The 19,005-nt window shown below is 41.4% G+C and overlaps 2 protein-coding genes across 2 annotated transcripts; one reads left to right on the top strand and one right to left on the bottom strand.

Annotated features, from left to right (window-relative positions):
• Positions 1 to 5,917: 5,917 nt before the first annotated feature.
• LOC141718995 (uncharacterized) lies at positions 5,918 to 7,063 on the bottom strand. Its single transcript, XM_074521372.1, has one exon. The coding sequence runs from the start codon at positions 7,061 to 7,063 to the stop codon at positions 5,918 to 5,920; it is 1,146 nt and encodes a 381-aa protein (XP_074377473.1).
• A 9,946-nt stretch (positions 7,064 to 17,009) lies between these two features.
• Positions 17,010 to 18,158, top strand: LOC141718993 (uncharacterized). The gene has a single exon (XM_074521371.1). The coding sequence runs from the start codon at positions 17,010 to 17,012 to the stop codon at positions 18,156 to 18,158; it is 1,149 nt and encodes a 382-aa protein (XP_074377472.1).
• The last annotated feature ends 847 nt before the right edge of the window (positions 18,159 to 19,005 follow it).

The following is a 19,005-nucleotide window of genomic DNA, read 5'->3' as shown; positions in this document are numbered from 1 at the left end:
AGAGCATAGTTCATGGAAGTAAGCATATTAATTATATCAGTATCAGTGTGTGGTGAGGTCACAGTGTTATCAGGAATCTTGAAACATACTTTTATAACATCACTATTGATACAGAATTCTTTACCTTCAATGATTAGAGTGATGGTCTTATCTGTTGAGTTGTATGTAGCAGTGGTCCACATCCCTTAAACAACTTCACAAAAGATTGTGGGAGATTCCAGCATGGCATAGCTAAGCTTGCAATTCTTCACAAAGTCCATCATCTTGTGATAATCACCAGATTGCTGAATACCCTTGTTTACTAATGCAATGAAATTGTTCTTCTCATAAATGAACCCAGTTTGAGACATAATCTTGACAACGGGCGCCATTGTTAGAGAATAAGAGCTTGAAGAGAGAGAGTAAGTGCTTTGAAAGAGAAAGAAATTTGGAGCAGTTGATTTGAGAATGATAAAAGAAAAGCAATGAAAATGAAATAGGCTTTTATACTATCTCAAAAATAACTGCTAAAAATAATAAATTAAAATAAAGTAACCAATTAAAATTGCCTAAAATAGCCGTTTAAAAAATAAACTGTACAAATTTCACCCATTATCCGTCGTGTCATGCTTACAAACTGCAAGTATACTCGATGGATAATGTTCAGGAAATTAACGGCCGAGATTAAGACAATTCGACGGATGAGGTTAAACTGTTATCCGTCGAGTCATAAAATATTCCAGAAAAATAATTGATTTTTATTAGAAAATAGTATACCGACGGATGATCAAACTCGATGGATAAAGATCATCCGTCGAGATGTAAATTTTGACTTAGCCAAAATTTCATCCAAGACTGAAAAATCAATTAAATTTCTGGCTGGATTTCAACTTGCAAATTATCTCATATAGATTTAAGAATAATTAAGCATACCTAACTCACTTACTAACCTTGAAAATGTGGATTCATCCAGTAGCTTGGTAAAGATATCCGCAAGCTGCTTCTCACTTAGAACAAAATGTAGTTCCACAGTACCATTCATTACATGTTCCCTTATGAAGTGGTACATGATGTCTATGTGGTTTGTTCTTGAATGTTGTACTGGATTTTCAGTGATGGCAATTGCACTTGTGTTATCACAGAAAATAGGAATCCTTTCAACTTGCAGACCATAATCTAGGAATTGATTTTTCATCCATAAAATATGTGCACAGCAACTGCCAGCAGCAATATATTTAGCTTCAGCTGTAGAAGTAGAAACATAATTTTGCTTTTTACTGAACCAAGACACAAGCTTGTTTCCTAAAAATTGACAGGTTCATGTTGTACTCTTTCTATCAATTCTACAACCTGCATAATCTGCATCTGAATAACCAGTTAGATCAAAACCAGAATCTCTAGGGTACCAAATGCCAAGTTTTGGTGTTCCCTTGAAATATCTGAAAATTCTCTTAATAGCTACTAAGTGAGATTCTCTAGGATCAGCCTAAAATCTAGCACATAAACATGTAGCAAACATTATATCTGGCCTACTAGCCGATAAGTACAAAAGTGAGCTAACCATGCCCCTATAACTTGAAATATCCACAGACTTTTCAGTAGTGTTTAATTCAAGTTTAGTTGCAATGTCCATGGGAGTTTTTGCAGATGTACAATCCATTAGATCAAACTTCTTTAAAAGATCAAAAATATATTTAGTTTGACTAATGAATATTCCATCACTAACTTGCTTAACTTGCAAACCAAGAAAGTAAGTTAGTTCTCCCGGCATACTCATTTCATACTTACTTTGCATCAATTTGGGAAACTTTTTGCAAAGTTTCTCATCTGTCGAGCCAAAAATAATATCATCTACATAAATTTGAACAAGTATACTAGAGCTATTAACATTTCTAAAGAATAAAGTTTTATCTACAGTACCTCTTGTGAAATGATTTTCCAAAAGGAACTTTGATAAAGTGTCATACCAGGCTCTAGGTGCTTGCTTCAATCCATAAAGTGCTTTCAAAAGATAATAGATATGTTCTGGAAAATTTGGATCTTCAAAACCAGGAGGTTGACTGAAATAGACTTCCTCCTCAAAATCTCCATTCAGAAAGGCACTTTTGACATCCATTTGATAGACCTTGAAATTGGCATGGGATGTATAAGCTAAGAAGATTCTGATGGCTTCAAGTCTTGCAACAGGAGCAAATGTTTCATCAAAATCTATTCCTTCTTGTTGACAATAGCCCTTAGCAACCGATCTAGCTTTGTTCCTGACTACTATGCCATTTTCATCCATCTTATTTCTGAATACCCATTTGGTGTCTATTGGATTCTTTCCATTAGGCTTGGGCACCAGCTTCCATACATTATTCCTTTCAAATTGGTTTAGCTCCTCCTGCATAGCTAAAATCCAATCAGGATCCAACAAAGCTTCTTCTACCTTCTTTGGTTCTTTCTTGGAAAGAAAGCTGCTGTATAGACATTCTTCTTGAGTTGCTCTCCTGGTTTGAACTCTAGAAGAAACATCACCAATTATGATCTCAAAGGGGTGATCTTTTGTCCATTTTCTTTGTTGAGGTAGATTTGCTCTAGATGAAGAGGCCTCATTGCTGTCTTGATGTGTAATTGAGTTTTGATTGTTAGAAACTCCCCCTGAGTTTGTGGATCTTTGATTTGAGAAAGGGGAACTTTCTACAGGTGATCTATGCTGATTTCCAGCTTCTCTTGATAACCCGACGGATGGTGAATTTTGAGTACCGACGGATGAAGCTGGTTGTCTCCCGACGGATAACGCAGATTGCCTCCCGACGGATGAAGCATTATGCAACTCGACAGATGTTGAGTTTTGTGCTTCATTGGTAGTGGATTTTTCCGCATTATCCTTTAATACTGTTTCTTAATCACTTTCATCATCACTGTCATCACTAACCATCTCCACTTTGTCGAATTTGAGACTCTCATGGTAATCTCCATCTTGCAGTCCTTCAATCTTTTTATCATCAAACACAACATGTATTGATTCCACAATAATGTTGGTTCTTATATTGTAGACTCTTTATGCTTTACCAACATCATATCCAACCAAAATTCCTTCATCAGCTTTAGCATCAAACTTACCATTTTGATCAGTTTGATTTCTCAGAATATAGCATTTGCAACCAAAGACATGAAGAAAATTTAGAGTTGGCTTCTTGTTCTCGAACAATTGATAGGGAGTCATGCATCTTTCTTGATTAACAAGGGAAATATTCTGAGTGTAGCATGCAGTGTTTACAGCTTCAGCCCAGAAATATATTGGCAGTTTAGATTCTTCAAGCATTGTCCTGGCAGCTTCAATAAGTGATCTGTTCTTCCTTTCCACTACTTCATTCTGTTGTGGAGTTCTTGCTGCTGAAAACTCATGCAAAAATCCCATTTTGCTCACAAAATGCTCTCATGACAGAATTCTTGAACTCAGTTCCATTGTCACTCCTGATTTTTCTAACTTTGAAATCAGGATGATTATTGACTTGCCTTATGTGATTGATGATGATTTCACTAGCCTCATCTTTAGACTTTAGGAAATATGTCCAAGAGAACTTTGAGAAATCATCTACAATTACTAGGCAAAATCTTTTCCTTGAGATGGACAACACATTGACTGGTCCAAACAAATCCATGTGTAGCAGTTGCAGAGGTTCTTCAATTGTTGACTCAAGTTTCTTCCTGAATGATGCTTTAATCTGCTTTCCCTTTTGGCAGGCATCACACAATCCATCCTTAGAAAACTCCACTAGAGGTATTCCTCTAACCAGTTTTTTATTTACTAGCTCATTCATGGTCTTGAAGTTTAAATGGGATAGCTTCTTGTGCCATAGCCAACTTTCATCCTGACTTGCTTTACTGAGAAGACAAGTAAAAGATTCTGCATTAGATGAGTTGAAATCAGCTAGGTACATATTTCCTATTCTCACACTAGTGAGAACTACTTTGTTGCTCCTTTTGTTAGTCACAACACAGGCTTCTGAGTTGAAGGTTACTGAGTTGCCTTTATCACAAAGCTGGCTGATACTCAACAAGTTGTGTTTGAGACCATCCACTAAGGCAACTTCCTCAATGATGATATTGTCCTTTGAAATCAAGCCATATCCCACAGTATAACCCTTGAGCAACTACAAGTCTCGAGTCTCTACAGACCTTCAGGTTTTTGGCCCTCATGGCTCTAGCCAAGCCTAAGCCAGCTATCAATGCTTCATATTCTGCTTCGTTGTTCGTAGTCGGGAAGTCCAACTTCAAAGCATATTCAATCATAAACCCATCAGGGCTTTGCAAGACTAGACATGCACCACTATATTTTGTTTTGGACGCTCCGTCAAAATGGAGAACCCAATACTCTTTCAAGGTTGTTTCTTCATCCTTCTCCTTCTGGGGTTACTATCCCTTGCCCCCTGACTTCTTGGTCGTTAATGGTGCATTCGACCACGAAGTATGCTAAGGCCTGAGCCTTGATGGTCGTTCGAGGCTTGTATTTGATATCAAATTCTCCTAACTCAACTTCCCACTTGATGAGCCTTCCACTGGCCTTTGGGCTATGAAGAATGTTCCTCAAAGGTTGGTCCGTCAGGACTTCGATCTTGTGAGCCTGGAAAAGGGTCTTAACTTCCTCGAGGCTGTGGTGAAAGCAAGTGTGAATTTTTCCGTGGTGGAGTAATTCAATTCTGCTCCATTGAGCACCTTGCTTACATAGTATACAGGCTTCTAGAGCTTTTGCTCTTCCTTCACGAGGACTGCACTCACGGCTTGTTCAGATACCGCGAGGAATAAATAAAGAGTGTCCTCCGGACTTGGTTTAGCCAACAACGGGGCTTCAGTCATGTACTTCTTCAGCTGTTCCAAGGTCTCTTGGCTCTCAGCTGTCCATTCAAAGTCCTTCACCTTCTTTAGGGTTTTGAAAAAGGGCATGCATTTGTCTCCAGACTTGGAGATGAACCTCCCTAGTGCTGCGATTCTTCCCGTCAGCTTTTGAACGTCCTTAATGGAGCGTGGTGGCTCCATGTCTAGGATGGCTTTGATCTTGTCGGGGTTGGTCTCTATTCCCCTCTTAGAGACCATATGACCCAAAAATTTTCCAGACCCATCGCCAAAAGCACACTTGGCTGGTTTTAACATCATCTTGTGGTGCCTCAGCACTTCAAATGCCTCTTTGAGGTGACTAATGTGATCGGCCTTGCTTAGGCTTTTGACTAACATGTCATTAACATTGACCTCCATGGTCTTCCCAATTAAATGGGGAAATATCTTTTTTACCAGTCTTTGGTAAGTAGCTCCTGCATTCTTAAGTCCAAAAGCCATAACAAGAGAACAGAATACACCAAAGTCAGTTATGAAAAAACCTTGGGGGTGTCATCCTTATGCATTCTAATCTGATTGTAACCACTGAAGCCATCCATAAAGCTTAGCATCTCATGTTCAGCAGTGGCATCTATCAGGGTATCAATCCTCGGTAGAGGGTAACAGTCCTTAGGACAAGCATCATTCAAGTCAGTGAAGTCAATGCACATCCTCCACTTTCCATTGGCCTTCTTAACCATTACGGGGTTGGCCAACCATTCAGGTAATTATACTTCCTCAATAAATCCAGCTTCTAAAAGCTTCTCTACCTCTTATTTAATGGCCTCCAGCCTATCAGGGGCATAATTTCTCTTCTTTTGCTTTATAGCCTTCCGAGTTGGATCAACGTTCAACCTATGAGTTATAAGGTTCGGGTAAATCCCAGACATATCAGCTGCTATCCAAGCGAATACATCACTGTTCTCCTGGAGGAAAGTTGTCATTCGACCCTTCAAGGGCTTGTCCAAAGATGCCCCAATGTATGTGACCTTTTCCGGGTCTAAGGGATCTAAGGGAATTAGGACCAAGTCCTCAACTGGCTTTCCTCGTAGTTCGTCATTCTCTCGGACATCCATGTCTTCTATGGGGAGGACCTGCCCCCTGTTCCATCGGGCCTAAGTGTTGTAACATAGTAACTACGGGCCATCTTTTGATCTCCCCTTGCTTCTCCAACACCATTTCTAGTTGGGAGTACCATGTGGTAGGTCGAGGGCACAGCCTTAAAAGCATGGATCCCTATTCTACCCATGATAGCATTGTAAGTAGAGGTTTCCTTGACAACTTGAAAGTTCAACATCTGCGTGGCCTCCCTGGGCTCTTCTCTGATGGTTACGAGAAGTTGTATTGCTCCTTCGACTTTGTATTCCACATCGTGAAACCCGTAGATGGGCGCGTCGGACGGAGTTAGCCGAGAATCATTGTAGCCCATCCTTATGAATGTGTCATGCAACAAGATGTCCCCGGAAGCTCCATTGTCCACTAGGACCCTTATAACAGGATAATTTCCAATTATCGGAGTGATAACTAGAGGATCATCCTGAGGAAATTTCAAACCTTCAAGGTCTGGGTCACCAAATTCAAGTGTCATCTTTGACTTAGAACGCTTAAATGGCTCTCCAACTATATTCATCACTTCTCTTGTATAAGCTTTTCGGGAGTTTCTTATAGTACCAGCTGTTTTAAGTCCTCCTGAGATCATATTGATTACTGGCCCTCGGGGCTGTGGGTTGTGATCTCTGTCGTTACCCCTTCGATCATCATCTTTTTTATCATTATCTCTCTTCTGGCCTCCGGCCTCTTCACCCTTGGTGAAACATCCAAACTTTCCCCTTTGGATCAGATACTCAATCTCATCCTTGAGTTGTCTACAATCGTCAGTATCATGACCGACATCTTTATGAAACCTGCAATACCGACTCTTGTCTCTTTTCTCGGGGTCTCCCCTCAGTGGCTTCTGCCATTTGAAGTCTTTGTCCTTTTCAATTTCCATAAGGATTTGGCTCCTTGGAGCATTCAAACTTGCATATTCAGCGAACCTTGGTTGCTGATTCTTCTTAGAAGAGGAGGAGTCTGAGCTTTTACCAATTCGTGGATACTTGTCCTTAGCATCGTATTCCTGATCCGACTTCCTCTTCTTATTTCCAGTAGGTTCATTGTTCACAGTTGTCCTCTTCATACTCTCCTCTACCTTGAAATACTTTCTGGCTCTATCCTGGAGCTGCAACATACTTTCAGGAGGACGCTTAACCAGGGAAATCTTAAAGAATTCATCTCTAGTCCCTTGCTACAGGGCTATCATAGCTACTTTATCATCAAGATCAGGGACCTTCAAAGCCTCCTTCGTAAATCGATTCAGATATTCTCTCAGGGACTCCTTCGCCCCTTGGACTATGCCCATGAGAGATGCTGAACTCTTCTCGTGCACTCTGCCACTTATGAACTGCTTGATAAAAGCTTGACTCTGGTCCTTAAAGGATCCAATAGAGTTTATGGGCAGACGACTGTACCACCTTTGATCCATGCCCGATAGGGTTTGAGGGAAAGCCCGACACTTAATAGCGTCGTTCACGGGCTGTAGCAAAATGTCTTTAGAGGATGTCCTAACATGATTAGCAGGGTCGCCAGTACCATCATATGCTTTGATGGTGGGCATCTTGAACTTTCTTGAGATGTGGGCATTCATTATCTCATCAGTGAATGGTGGGTTTGGATCGTCAGGATCTCCTAAGGGCATAAGATCACTTGGATCAGCCTTTGGGGCAGCTGCCCTTCTTGGTATTGGACCATCCAGGTCTATGATTGGAGGAGGATTTCTCCGCCTTGGAGCGTATGGGGCTCTTGGGACCAGATGTGTCTCCAGGTCACGCTTTAGCTTTTGGATCTCAGCTTCATGAGCCCTGATCCTCTCTTGAACATCTTGGGAATTCATCCCTTGAATGCCCCTTGAGCGTTGTTTAGTGTCAGCCATCGGCTCTTTGTCAGCACACCTCCTTCTTGGAGCAATATCATCATCCGATGACTCGGAGTCTCTTTTAGTATAAGGTCCAGAGAACTCTTGATCCTCTGGAATAGGAGCCAAGCCATGTATGTATTGGGGCGTCCACCCTTGTGCTTCACTCCTATTAGAGTGCCCACTCCCTCCGACTTCGAAGTATAGAGGCATCCCGTAAGGAGGATTCACTAGTACAAACTGAACTTTTAGCGTCGGTCAAATAACCCCTAAAGCGTCGGTTAAGTGGCGTAGCAAATGTGGGAGACGCTATAGGTACAGGCCTTTAGCGTCGGTTAAGTAGGCAACGCTAAAGTCTTGACATTAGTGTCGGTTATTCAAACAGCCGACGCTAAAGGCAGCCCAACAGCGTCAGTTATTTAAAATGCCGACGCTATAGGCCTGCCCAACAGCGTCGATTGCCTGAAACGCCGACGCTATAGCCTTACTTAATAGCGTCGGCTGTCTGAAATGCCGACGCTACTGTCCTGCCCAATAGCGACGGGTATCTAAATAACCGATGCCTAAAGTGATTTTTTTGAAAAAAAAACATTTTTGTTTTCTTTTAAGCATTTGACAATTTTCTTGTACGAATTTGACAAGAATATACTTAAATTGCATTAAAAAAAATTGAACCATCAATTCGATCTTAATAATAAAAAAATATTACACAATAATTTATTACATCAAAATAAATGTCTCAGCAAGAGACCTTCATTTACAATATATTCATTAAAAGCGAAAGAGCAGAAAAGACAATCAAAACTCAATCAAAGCTTAATGACTTCTCTCATCTTGTATCTCAAGAGTTAAGTTCACACAACACCAACTCCACGTATTTTAGGACCTTCGATAGAAGAAATTTGTCGATAAAGTGTGCCTGCAAGCCCCAAACAAGGAGATAAGAGAATGATAATCATAAGTTAAAGAACAATTTCCAAATGCATATAATATCCTGCAACTAGCATAGCCTCCTGCCACATCAAACATATGTTGTTGAGTAAACAGAAAATTTAAGGCTCACCTGCTAATGAACAAATACAAAGAAATTTGCAATAGAAGCTTACCAGTCATGAAAGGTGAAACCTCTACATGTAGCATAGAGACTCTGCAATCACATGGTACAAGGAGAGGAGAAAATATTGGTGGTAAGTTTATTTTTTACGTAATACTTCAAGAGTACTATAGTTTTGGTATGCTCTCTGGTTTTAAGAACTGCAAACCTTTATATCTCAAACTAATAATAACTTTGTAGTTGTTTCTAGTATTAGTCCAGAATACAAAGTTGAGATGTTCAATTTGCTCTGATCATGAACATTTGAACTTGTAATAGTATGCGGCAGGCACTAGGTTAGTTATCACTATCTTTTTCATAGTCTAGTTAGAATATTAGAGAAAGAAGTTGAATCTTTGCAGATACAATTGCTGCCATAAATAATTCTTAGAACTAATCTTGCATAAAAATGAAACTACAGAGCTAATACATTTTCCTTTTTCTCAGTGTATAAGAACCATTAGATTATCAATAACGAATGGTTGTGATAACTACTAAATTTTTCCCATTTATATAAAGTGATAAGTAGATCAAAAAAGATCTAAAAAGAGTAAAATCAAGACCTTTATTCAAAAGCTAGGTGCATAGGGAAGGACTTCTTTCCAGTCATGAATCGAATCAATCGAGAAAGCGAAATCGGAGGCTTATTAGTTTTGCTCATAAACAGCCTCTTCAAAATAACCGCAATGAACTAACTCCCGGTCCTTCTCGCAAGAAATATAGCAAAATGAACATATGCATACACATCAGGTACAATAACCTAGATTCTAACAATTAACATTATATATACACACAAGGTATACATACAAACCTTGACGATGAGCTTCAAACATCATCGGATCTCGGGGTCCTCTCCGTCCTCTTGCTTTTTCCACCAGCTATCAAATTGATACCCTCTATTTTATTGAAACAGTTTCTAAAATTTATATACAAAACATTCATACAAAAATAATTAAGTTCAATTATTACCGGAAATTTGAACTAACCATGCCTGCTGATTCTTCTTCTGCGTCCCGCCACTGCTTCGTGTAAATGAATTCAGGGTATAGTATAAAAGGGCCTGTGGTTTTTGTATTTGGTTGAGAGAGAAGTTATTTGTGGACCTGATTAATGGTCTTAAACGTGGTAGGCGAGGCCCAGTACTAAACTAATGTAATGCTTCTCCTGTGATAATTATATATTTATATTATTTTTTCCTTGACCAAAATAAATATACCTTATGCTTGTATCATTGAAATTATGTATAATATTTTAAAATAATTTTATTTATAATATAATTTTCATTTTAATTTAACATTATATTATATATAATTATATATGCTATTATATTTTCAATTATACATTAAAATATAATTTTACAATAATATAATATATACTACTTTGAAAATTATAATAAAAAAATATAACTTTCATATTATAACATATATAATTAATTTAATTACATATTATATATAATATAATTTTAAAATTAGTAGAACAGCTAAAGCGTTGGCATTTTGCCCAACCGACACTATAAATAGTTCAGGCCAACGCAAAAAAAAAGACACTATAGTAGTCTAATTTATTTTAGGTATTATTATTTATATAAAAAATAATTGGGGCCGTCTAGCTCATCTTATTTTTCAGAAATAAAGACTTATTTTTTATAAGATTATATTTTTATTGATAAATATTTCAAATTTATAGTTATATTTCAAATTTATAGCTATAATCATATGTTACATGATAATTATAAAATTAAATAAATATAATATAATTTTAAAATCGATATAACACCTAAAGCGTCGGCATTCTATTCACTGACGCTACAAGTGAACCTATAGCGTCGGCATTCTCCCGACCGACGCTACAAGTGAACCTATAGCGTCGGCATTCTTCCGACCGATGCTACAAGTGATCCTATAGCGTCGGCATTCTCTAGACCGACGCTACAAGTGAACCTATAGCGTCGGCATTCTCTCGACCGACGCTACAAGTGAACCAATAGCGTCGGCGTTTTGCCCGACCGACGCATAAAAGTAACTACAACGTCGGTTCTGTCTTTAACCGACGCTAAAGGGGCGATGCGGAAAGTCATTTTTCTACTAGTGATTAGTACTCACAATTGTCGAGTACTCATACCCAAGGGGTTGAGAGTTCACAGGTGCATGTAGCTGCTGAAGTTGGGGATTCATCCCTTAAGGAGCCGGGGGATTCGTCCCTTGTAGCTGAGCCTCAGTTGCCCCTACTAGGGTTCCTCCTTGGGTGGAGGCGTAAGTTGAGTGCGGTGGTATGTTCACCACTGATGCGATTGTTCACGATGGGACAGGAGTGTCTGCCCCACTAGTGTTTCTGCACCGTGTGTTCACCATGGTTGTTGTAAGTTTCCCATTGACAGCGCCAAATGTTGTGGAATAAAAACGCGAGTACTTTAGTATTTAATGTTAGGGTTGATGAGCTTCGAGCTTTAATGGCTGCTCTTGCGTTAGAGACTATCGATCCTTACAAGATGCCTACGTATCTCTGTGTTGTAGAGAATCAAGCCAAAAACGTAGTTCTAGGTTGAGGGGTAGAGCCCTTTATATAGAGTTGAGTCTATGGTTAGACTTCTGTTGGGAGACTTGGTGGACAAGTCTCCAACTTAGATGGTGATTAGGAGTCCCATTGAGGATGGAGTTCCAAAACCTTCTATGTAGGACTTTGAGTCCGTTTAGAACACATGTATCTGCTCTTCTTGCCGTATTGGGTCTATTCCGTGATCATCTCGTGTTTGTGAACTTGGACGACCTCCGCTGGTAGGCCTTGGCTGTTTGGGCCTTCACGGGCCTGTTACGAAACTTCGGACCAGACATGCCTGCTATGAAGCTTGGACCAGACAGGTCTGTGTTGGAATTTTCGGACAAGAAGCCCAAGTGTAATTAATATGACATTTAATGTGTCTTTAGGATATATTTTCTATCCATATCAATTAACAAGAGTGTTAAGCTACCAGACAGGAGAAAGCACCGGGCCTCGTATTATTCATTTGACACTCCATGATAAGACATAGAGTATAATAATTCATAAACTAAATTACTTGATAATAAAATTTCAACCTAAATTTCATGAGTTTTAATATTTTTTTATTCTTGAATTCATTTTTATTTTTATTCTTTCAATAGTTTTAAAAATTCATTTAATATCATTTGCAATATTTTATTACAAATTGATTTCATTAATCGTTTGCTTATATTTTTTTTTGCTAAATGGTATATATATTAAAAACAAAGAATATACATGGATTTTCCCTTACTCCATGACAAACCATAGAGACATTTATATAGTCAGTCTATTAAGGATAGATTAAAAATAGAAAGCAAAAAAAAGGACTTACCATGAACTAGATGCAATAAGAAAAGAGCCTACTACACAAAATCTAGCCAAAAACTAGTGAGAGATGAATTGGCATGTCTAGTAAACCAATCTGAGCTAGACAATTTACTCTTAATATTTACAATAATGATAGGCCATAAGTAATCAGGCCCAAGTACAATGGTACAAAAACCCAAGTAGAGAACAACCCGGTCCCAAACTGGGGTCCTCCCCGGTACACGTGGCTATGACAAAAATGTCAACTGTCTCATGTTACCAAAAATGGAACAACCACATCCCAACTGTCCTGGTGTATGACCCCCAAGTCACCCCAGCTCCAAAAGGATATCAGGGCCCCACTTGCCATCTGATCCATCCAATCACTCACCAACCAAGAACGATCAAGGGCTAGGATGAAGAGGTACAAACCCCTAAAATCCAAAATCTTGAGGCCTATAAAAGGCCCCAAGAAAAGGGTTTTAGGGGTTAGAAAATATTGTCTGCTACACACCTATATACACACCACTATACATACATATTTTGGATAGCTCCTTCTTCCATCTTCTTCTTCTTCAAGAAACTTCATTCTTATTCTCACACCGGAGTTGCCGCGGGGTTATAACCCCCCTCCGGTTTTGTTTTGTAGAGCCTCCTACATAACAGCTTCACCACACATCATCTGCTACGTGGACTGGACTCGAGCTTACGTGAGAGAGGAGAAGACCCGGGAAGAAATAGAGTTATCATTGGCGCTAGAAGGAGGGGTCGAACCTCCGGTGTAGTGGAGTCGTTCCCAGTCATACCGTACGACCTCAAGAATCAAGAAAACCCACACCCAAGTAAGGCCAATACCCTCACTTTCTTTTTACCCTCTTTTCATGTTTTTCGTTCCTTACAACAATATACCTCGTTATACTTGTGGCCTCTCTCCTTTACTCTGCTCCGAAAAATGGCCATGTGAAAGAGTAAAACATCAGTCTCCGGGACCGTTTAGCCCACCGTTGTCCCCCCAGGGACGGAGAAATGGAAGAGATAGAAGTGGAGCCCCCATAACTCGTGCTTCATCTCAACTCCATCCCGGAGACCAGAGGCTAACCATTGAGAAAGTTGCCCATAAGTATGCAAAGACTTCTGCAAACCCTTAGGGGAGTATGACCCCGTAGCAGATTCAAACAGCGGTGAGCATGTGGAAAGAAAAAAACCGTGATCCTGAAACCCGCCCAGGGGATCAGGAAGAGCACTCCGGAGAATCCCGGGGCTCGATCCTGGACCTAATTGCAAAGAATCTGAAAAGGCCCCCTGAAGATGCCCGGGACGAAATCAAGAGAGCTGCACTCCGGGACCGGATCCGAAAAGAACAAGAGGCCAAGGCAAATCTAACATTAAGAAAAGAATGCAGAAAGAGGAGGCAAAGCTGAAAAAGAAAACCTACAGGGTGCATGTCTCCTCAGACTCCGAGACAGAAAAGGAATCTAAATAGGAGCAGATGGTCCGGGCTCTTCGGGACCTCAAAAGGAAGGTTGAAGGAGATATGGAAGTCATGGTAGCGGCCACACTATTCACCAGAAAGCTGGAGTCCACCCCCAGGGAGCCCAACCTTAAGCACTTCAACTTTGACTCTTTCGATGGACTTGCAGATCCCGAAGAGCACCTGAACTACTTTGAACAGATCTCGAATATCTACGATTATAACGACCTCACCAAATGCCTCTTTTTCGCATCAACATTAAAGGGAGGGGCACAGAAGTGGTTCAGCAAAATTCCCTCTCGAAGCATCGACTCCTGGAAAGACTTTCGAGAGATGTTTTTAAAGAGATTTCGGGCAAACCGCATGAACGAGTTCCAGATGTGTCATTTGGAAACCATTCAAAAAAGAAGTAGAGAAACACTGCCCAAGTTCATCAAGAGATTTCAGGAAGTAATCAACCAACTCTCCAACCTCAAGGAAAAGGAAGTCGTTAATATCTTCCGACGAAACATCCACCCGGTTTCATGCGAGGGTTATGTCAAGGACTTGATCCACAGAGAACCCTAAAGCCTTGCTTCAGCCTATGCACTCGCCTAAAAGTTTATCAAGGAAAATGACTTCCTAACTTCCATGAGGATGAATAGGCGAATCCGGGATGATGATGAGTCTCCGGAGCGACGCTCCTTGTACAAGAAAGAGAAAACATTCAAGACAGACAGACAGTCCAACTACATCCAGCAGTCTAAGGGAACCCCACCCCGAGACAACTACTCCAGACCCCAGAGAAATGAAAGAAAGCCAAGGCCCAAGAAAGAGCCTAAGCTAGAGCCCGAGTGGACACCGCTCAACAGACCCCGGGCCAACATCTTAAGAGAGGTTAAAGGGAAACCCTTTTATTACCCCCCAAAACCGTTAATGGCATCCCCGGAGAATAGAGCACGTGACAAACATTGCGGGTACCACGAGGATCATGGCCATACAATCGAAAACTGCTTATCCTTCAAAATGTTTATTGAAGATCAGATCAAGAAAGGTAACCTGAACCAGTACCTGCAAAGGAGACTAACTGATAAAGATAAAACCAATAACAATGGCAAGCACGTGGTCAACATGATCTTCGGAGGAGCCTCCTCTCCGCCCAGGAATCCAGACATGGACAACGATATCATGATGATCCAGCCCTTCGAAGATGAACCCATATATTTCTCTTACGCAGATTATGAGGGCCTGGATCCCGGACACAACAAGCTCTAGTCGTGACTCTCGATATCGCCGACAATGAGGTAAAAAGAATTTTGGTTGATAACAGCTCCTCAGCTAATATTGTTTTTGAGCACACACTTAACAGGATGAAACGGGGACATCTTCGTATGGATCCTTGCCTTGAAGACCCCCTCTACGGGTTCGGGAATAACATGATCCCGATCCGAGGGGTAATCTACCTTCCCGTAGTCTTTGGTACTGCGCCCCAGCAAGTTTCTCATGTCATGAAGTTGTAGGTGATAAGTGCAGCGTCCTCATACAACATGATTCTCGGGAGGTCCACCATCACCAAGCTCCGGGCCATCCCTTCTACGATTCACTTGAAGCTAAAATTTCCCATCCCGGGAGTCATCGGAGAGCTCAAGAGAGACCGGGATATATCCGGAAGATGTTATGGGCAGGCTCTGGTCATGGAAGAAATTGATCTTGAGAACAGGAAGTAGGTGATGGCTTTACCCAAAGGCCAAAGCCGCAAGAAACATCGTGAACATCTCAGCAAAAGGCCAAAGCTGGACGTCAACATGATAGAAGATTCGGGATACGGCGTAACCAACGCCGATGCCCAGATACATAAATTCGTGGAGATAAAGGAAAATACCAAAGTAGAACCTGTTACACAGATTGTTGAGATAAAACTGGAGCTTGGGAACCCCACCTGAAAATTGAAGATTGGAAAAGGCTTAGAAACATCCTTCCAACAAGAACTCATTCAGCTACTAAAAAAGTACGCGGACGTGTTTGCATGGACGCTAGAGGACATGCCCGGGATAGACCAGTCTGTGGCGATGCGCAGTCTAGATGCAGATCCACGAAAGAAGCCAATTAAATAGAAGCGGAGAAACTTTGCCCTGGAACGATAATAAGCTATAGATGAAGAAGTGGAAAAATTGCTCAAGGCCGATATCATCTGCGAAATCAAGTACCCCGATTAGCCCGCCAATGTGGTTTTAGTCAAAAAACCGAGCGGAAAATGGAGAATGTGTGTGGATTACACAAGCCTCAACGCTGCATGCCCAAAAGATTCTTATCCCCTCCCAAACATCGATCAACTGATCGATGCAACTTCTGGTCACACTATGCTCAGTTTTATGGATGCCTTTTCGAGGTATAATCAAGTCCGCATGAATCCCGAAGACATCACTAAAACATCCTTAATTACCCATCGGGTAGTCTATGCCTTTATCATGATGCCCTTCGGGCTTATCAATGTCGGGGCCACCTACCAGAAAATGATGAACACTATCTTCAAGGATCAACTGGGGCGCAACATGGAGTCGTACATCGATGACATGATCTCTAAGTCGGTATTAGCCCCATATCACGTAAAAGACCTCAAGGAGTGCTTCGAAAATCTGCGCAAATACCAGATGAAGCTTAATCCGAAGAAATGTGCGTTCGGAGTACCTTCGGGCAAATTCCTGGGTTTCCTAGTCAGTGAAAGAGGGATCGAAGCGAACCCAGAGAAAATCAACACCACAATGGAAATGAAGATATCCAGCACTCAAAAAGACATCCAGAAGTTGGCAGGATGCCTAACAGTCCTGCGCAGGTTTATCCCGAAGCTTGCAGAAAGATGTCTCCCATTCTTCGAACTGCTGAAAGGTGCCCGAAATAAGAAAATAGTAGATTGGACCCCAGAGTGCAACACAACTTTTGAGAAGGTCAAGCAGCATTTGATGAACTCCCTGGTGCTGTCAAAAGCTAAGTCTGGAGAACTATTGTCTCTATACATCGCTATTGGCCCAAGAGCCATCTCTTCCGCTCTCATTTGGGAGAATGGAGGAATCCAGAACCCCGTTTACTATGTCAGCCAGGTCCTCAAAGATGACGAAACTCGGTACCCAAACTTGGAAAAATTTGCCTTAGCTCTGGTGCACTCTAGCAGAAAGTTGAGGCAATATTTCTAAGTCCGAGAGATTAGTGTGGTCACGGATCAGCAGCTTAGGAAATTAATTCACAAGCCAGATGCATCTGGAAGGCTAATTAACTGGGCCATCAAGCTGAGCTAGTTTAACATTAAATTCATGCCCTAAACGACAATCAAGGCCCAGGCCCAGGCGGAATTTGTTATGGAATGTACCTTCCCGGATCAGCAGCTACCCGCTCCCAGCGGGACCACCCCTGAAAACACCAACCCAAACACAACCACCAACTCTTGGAAGCTCTATGTGGATGGGTCATCAACGACCGAAAGGTCCGGGGCTGAACTCATTCTGATTAGCCCGGAAGGGTTCACCATCCAGCAGGAGATTACCTTCGCCTTTAAAGCAACAAACAACCAAGCAGAATATGAAGCCCTGATATCCGGACTGAGACTAGCAAAATCTCTCAGAGTAAGGAGAATAGTCATACACAACGACTCCCAGATAGTCGTTAGACAAATGAGTAGTGAATATATTGCCAAGGATGAAAAGCTAGCCCGATACCAGACCCTGGTCAGAGGTCTCTTGAAATCCATCCCGAACACCACCATCCTACAGATCAACAAGGAAGAAAACAGACAAGCTGATGAGCTCTCAAAACTTGTGCAAAATTCCTCGGACCTGAGCTCCTCAGTCTACTTTGAAGAGTTGCAAACTCCAAGCACTGAAAAGACAGAGATCTTATGCATCGACAACCCGGATAACTGGATGACTCCCTTCATAGCATACCTAAGAGACATAACACTCCCAAAAGACCAGAACAAAGCCAAATACCTGAAGCACAAGGATTCCCGTTTCTTCCTGGAGAATGATCAGTTGTACAGAAGAACTTTCTCAGTACCCACTCTGAAGTGTGTAGACACGGAGGAGGCAGACTACTGTCTCTGGGAAGTCCACGAAGGCATCTGCAGATATCACTTGGCGGCCAAAGCTCTGGCCTACAAAATTATCATACAAGGATACTACTGGCCCACAATCCACTCCGACTCCGTTGCTTATGTCAAGAAGTGTCATCAATGCCAGAAATTCAGAAATGTCCCCAAGCAAAACCCGAGCCTACCAGCATCAGTGCTATCTCCGATCTCGTTTGCCGTTTGGGGCATAGACATCATAGGCCCTTTCCCCCGAGTGAAAGGAGACTTCCGCTACGTCTTCATGGCCATTGACTATATGACTAAATGGGCAGAAGTGAAAGCGATGAGGATAATCAATCAGCAAGATTGCATTAAATTCATGAATTCAATCATCATGAGGTTCGGGATCCCAGTGGTTTTAGTGTTAGACAACGGCCCATAATTCGTCGGAACAGATTTTAAAGCGTACTTCAAAGAGCTCAGAATCAAGCACAAAAGGGCATATGTGGCACACCCTCAGGGAAATGGACAAGTAGAGGTGACTAATAGGACCATACTCCGGGGCCTAGAGAAAAGACTGGAAGATTCCAAGAAAACTTGGCCAGATGAACTCCCAAAAGTCCTATGGTCCTACATGACCACCCCCAAGACGGGCACCGAGGAAACCCCTTTTAAGCTCGCCTACGACATTGAGGCCCGGATACCGATTGAAACTGGATCCCCCTCCCACAGGGTTATTAATTTTGATGAAGTCTCAAACATTGAAGGCCTCAAAACCAACCTGGAGCTCTTGGATGAAGTAAGGGATCTGAGTGTGGATAAGATGGAAAGCTACAAGGAAAAGACAAAGCTCTATTTCGCGAAGAAAGTTAAGATCAGGGAATATGAAATGGGCGATCTAGTACTCCGGCACACCGAGGCTTCAGACCCGACCAACTAAGGAAAGCTACATCCCAACTGGGAAGGGACCTATAAAGTTAAAGAGGTGCTCCGCCCGGGAACCTACAAGTTAAACTACCTCCACGGAACCAAGGTCCCGAACACCTGGCACGACGCCCGTCTCAGGAAATTCTATCAGTAGAAAGGTGTGCATGGCTATATAGTTTTTGTTGAACAATAAGAAACGCAAATCTGTATTTTCCCCATCCAGAATGTAATCGAGACTCGATACATATTTTGCAATGAAATATGCCATGCTTGTTCAAACCAAAATGATGTTGTTATTATGATTACATTTCAATTATCATTCGCACACCCACATGCACAAAAATTTTATTTAGTTAAAGGTT

Source organism: Apium graveolens, chromosome 4 (assembly GCF_009905375.1).
Source record: "Apium graveolens cultivar Ventura chromosome 4, ASM990537v1, whole genome shotgun sequence".
NCBI lineage: Eukaryota > Viridiplantae > Streptophyta > Magnoliopsida > Apiales > Apiaceae > Apium > Apium graveolens.
The sequence above is the reverse complement of the archived record's forward strand: the minus strand, read 5'-3'. Positions and strand labels throughout refer to the sequence as shown.

Excerpts from the sequence above, each read along its gene's own strand:
- LOC141718995 (XM_074521372.1), bottom strand. The coding sequence starts at position 7,063 with ATGTTGCAGCTCCAGGATAGAGCCAGAAAGTATTTCAAGGTAGAGGAG.
- LOC141718993 (XM_074521371.1), top strand. The coding sequence starts at position 17,010 with ATGGAATGTACCTTCCCGGATCAGCAGCTACCCGCTCCCAGCGGGACC.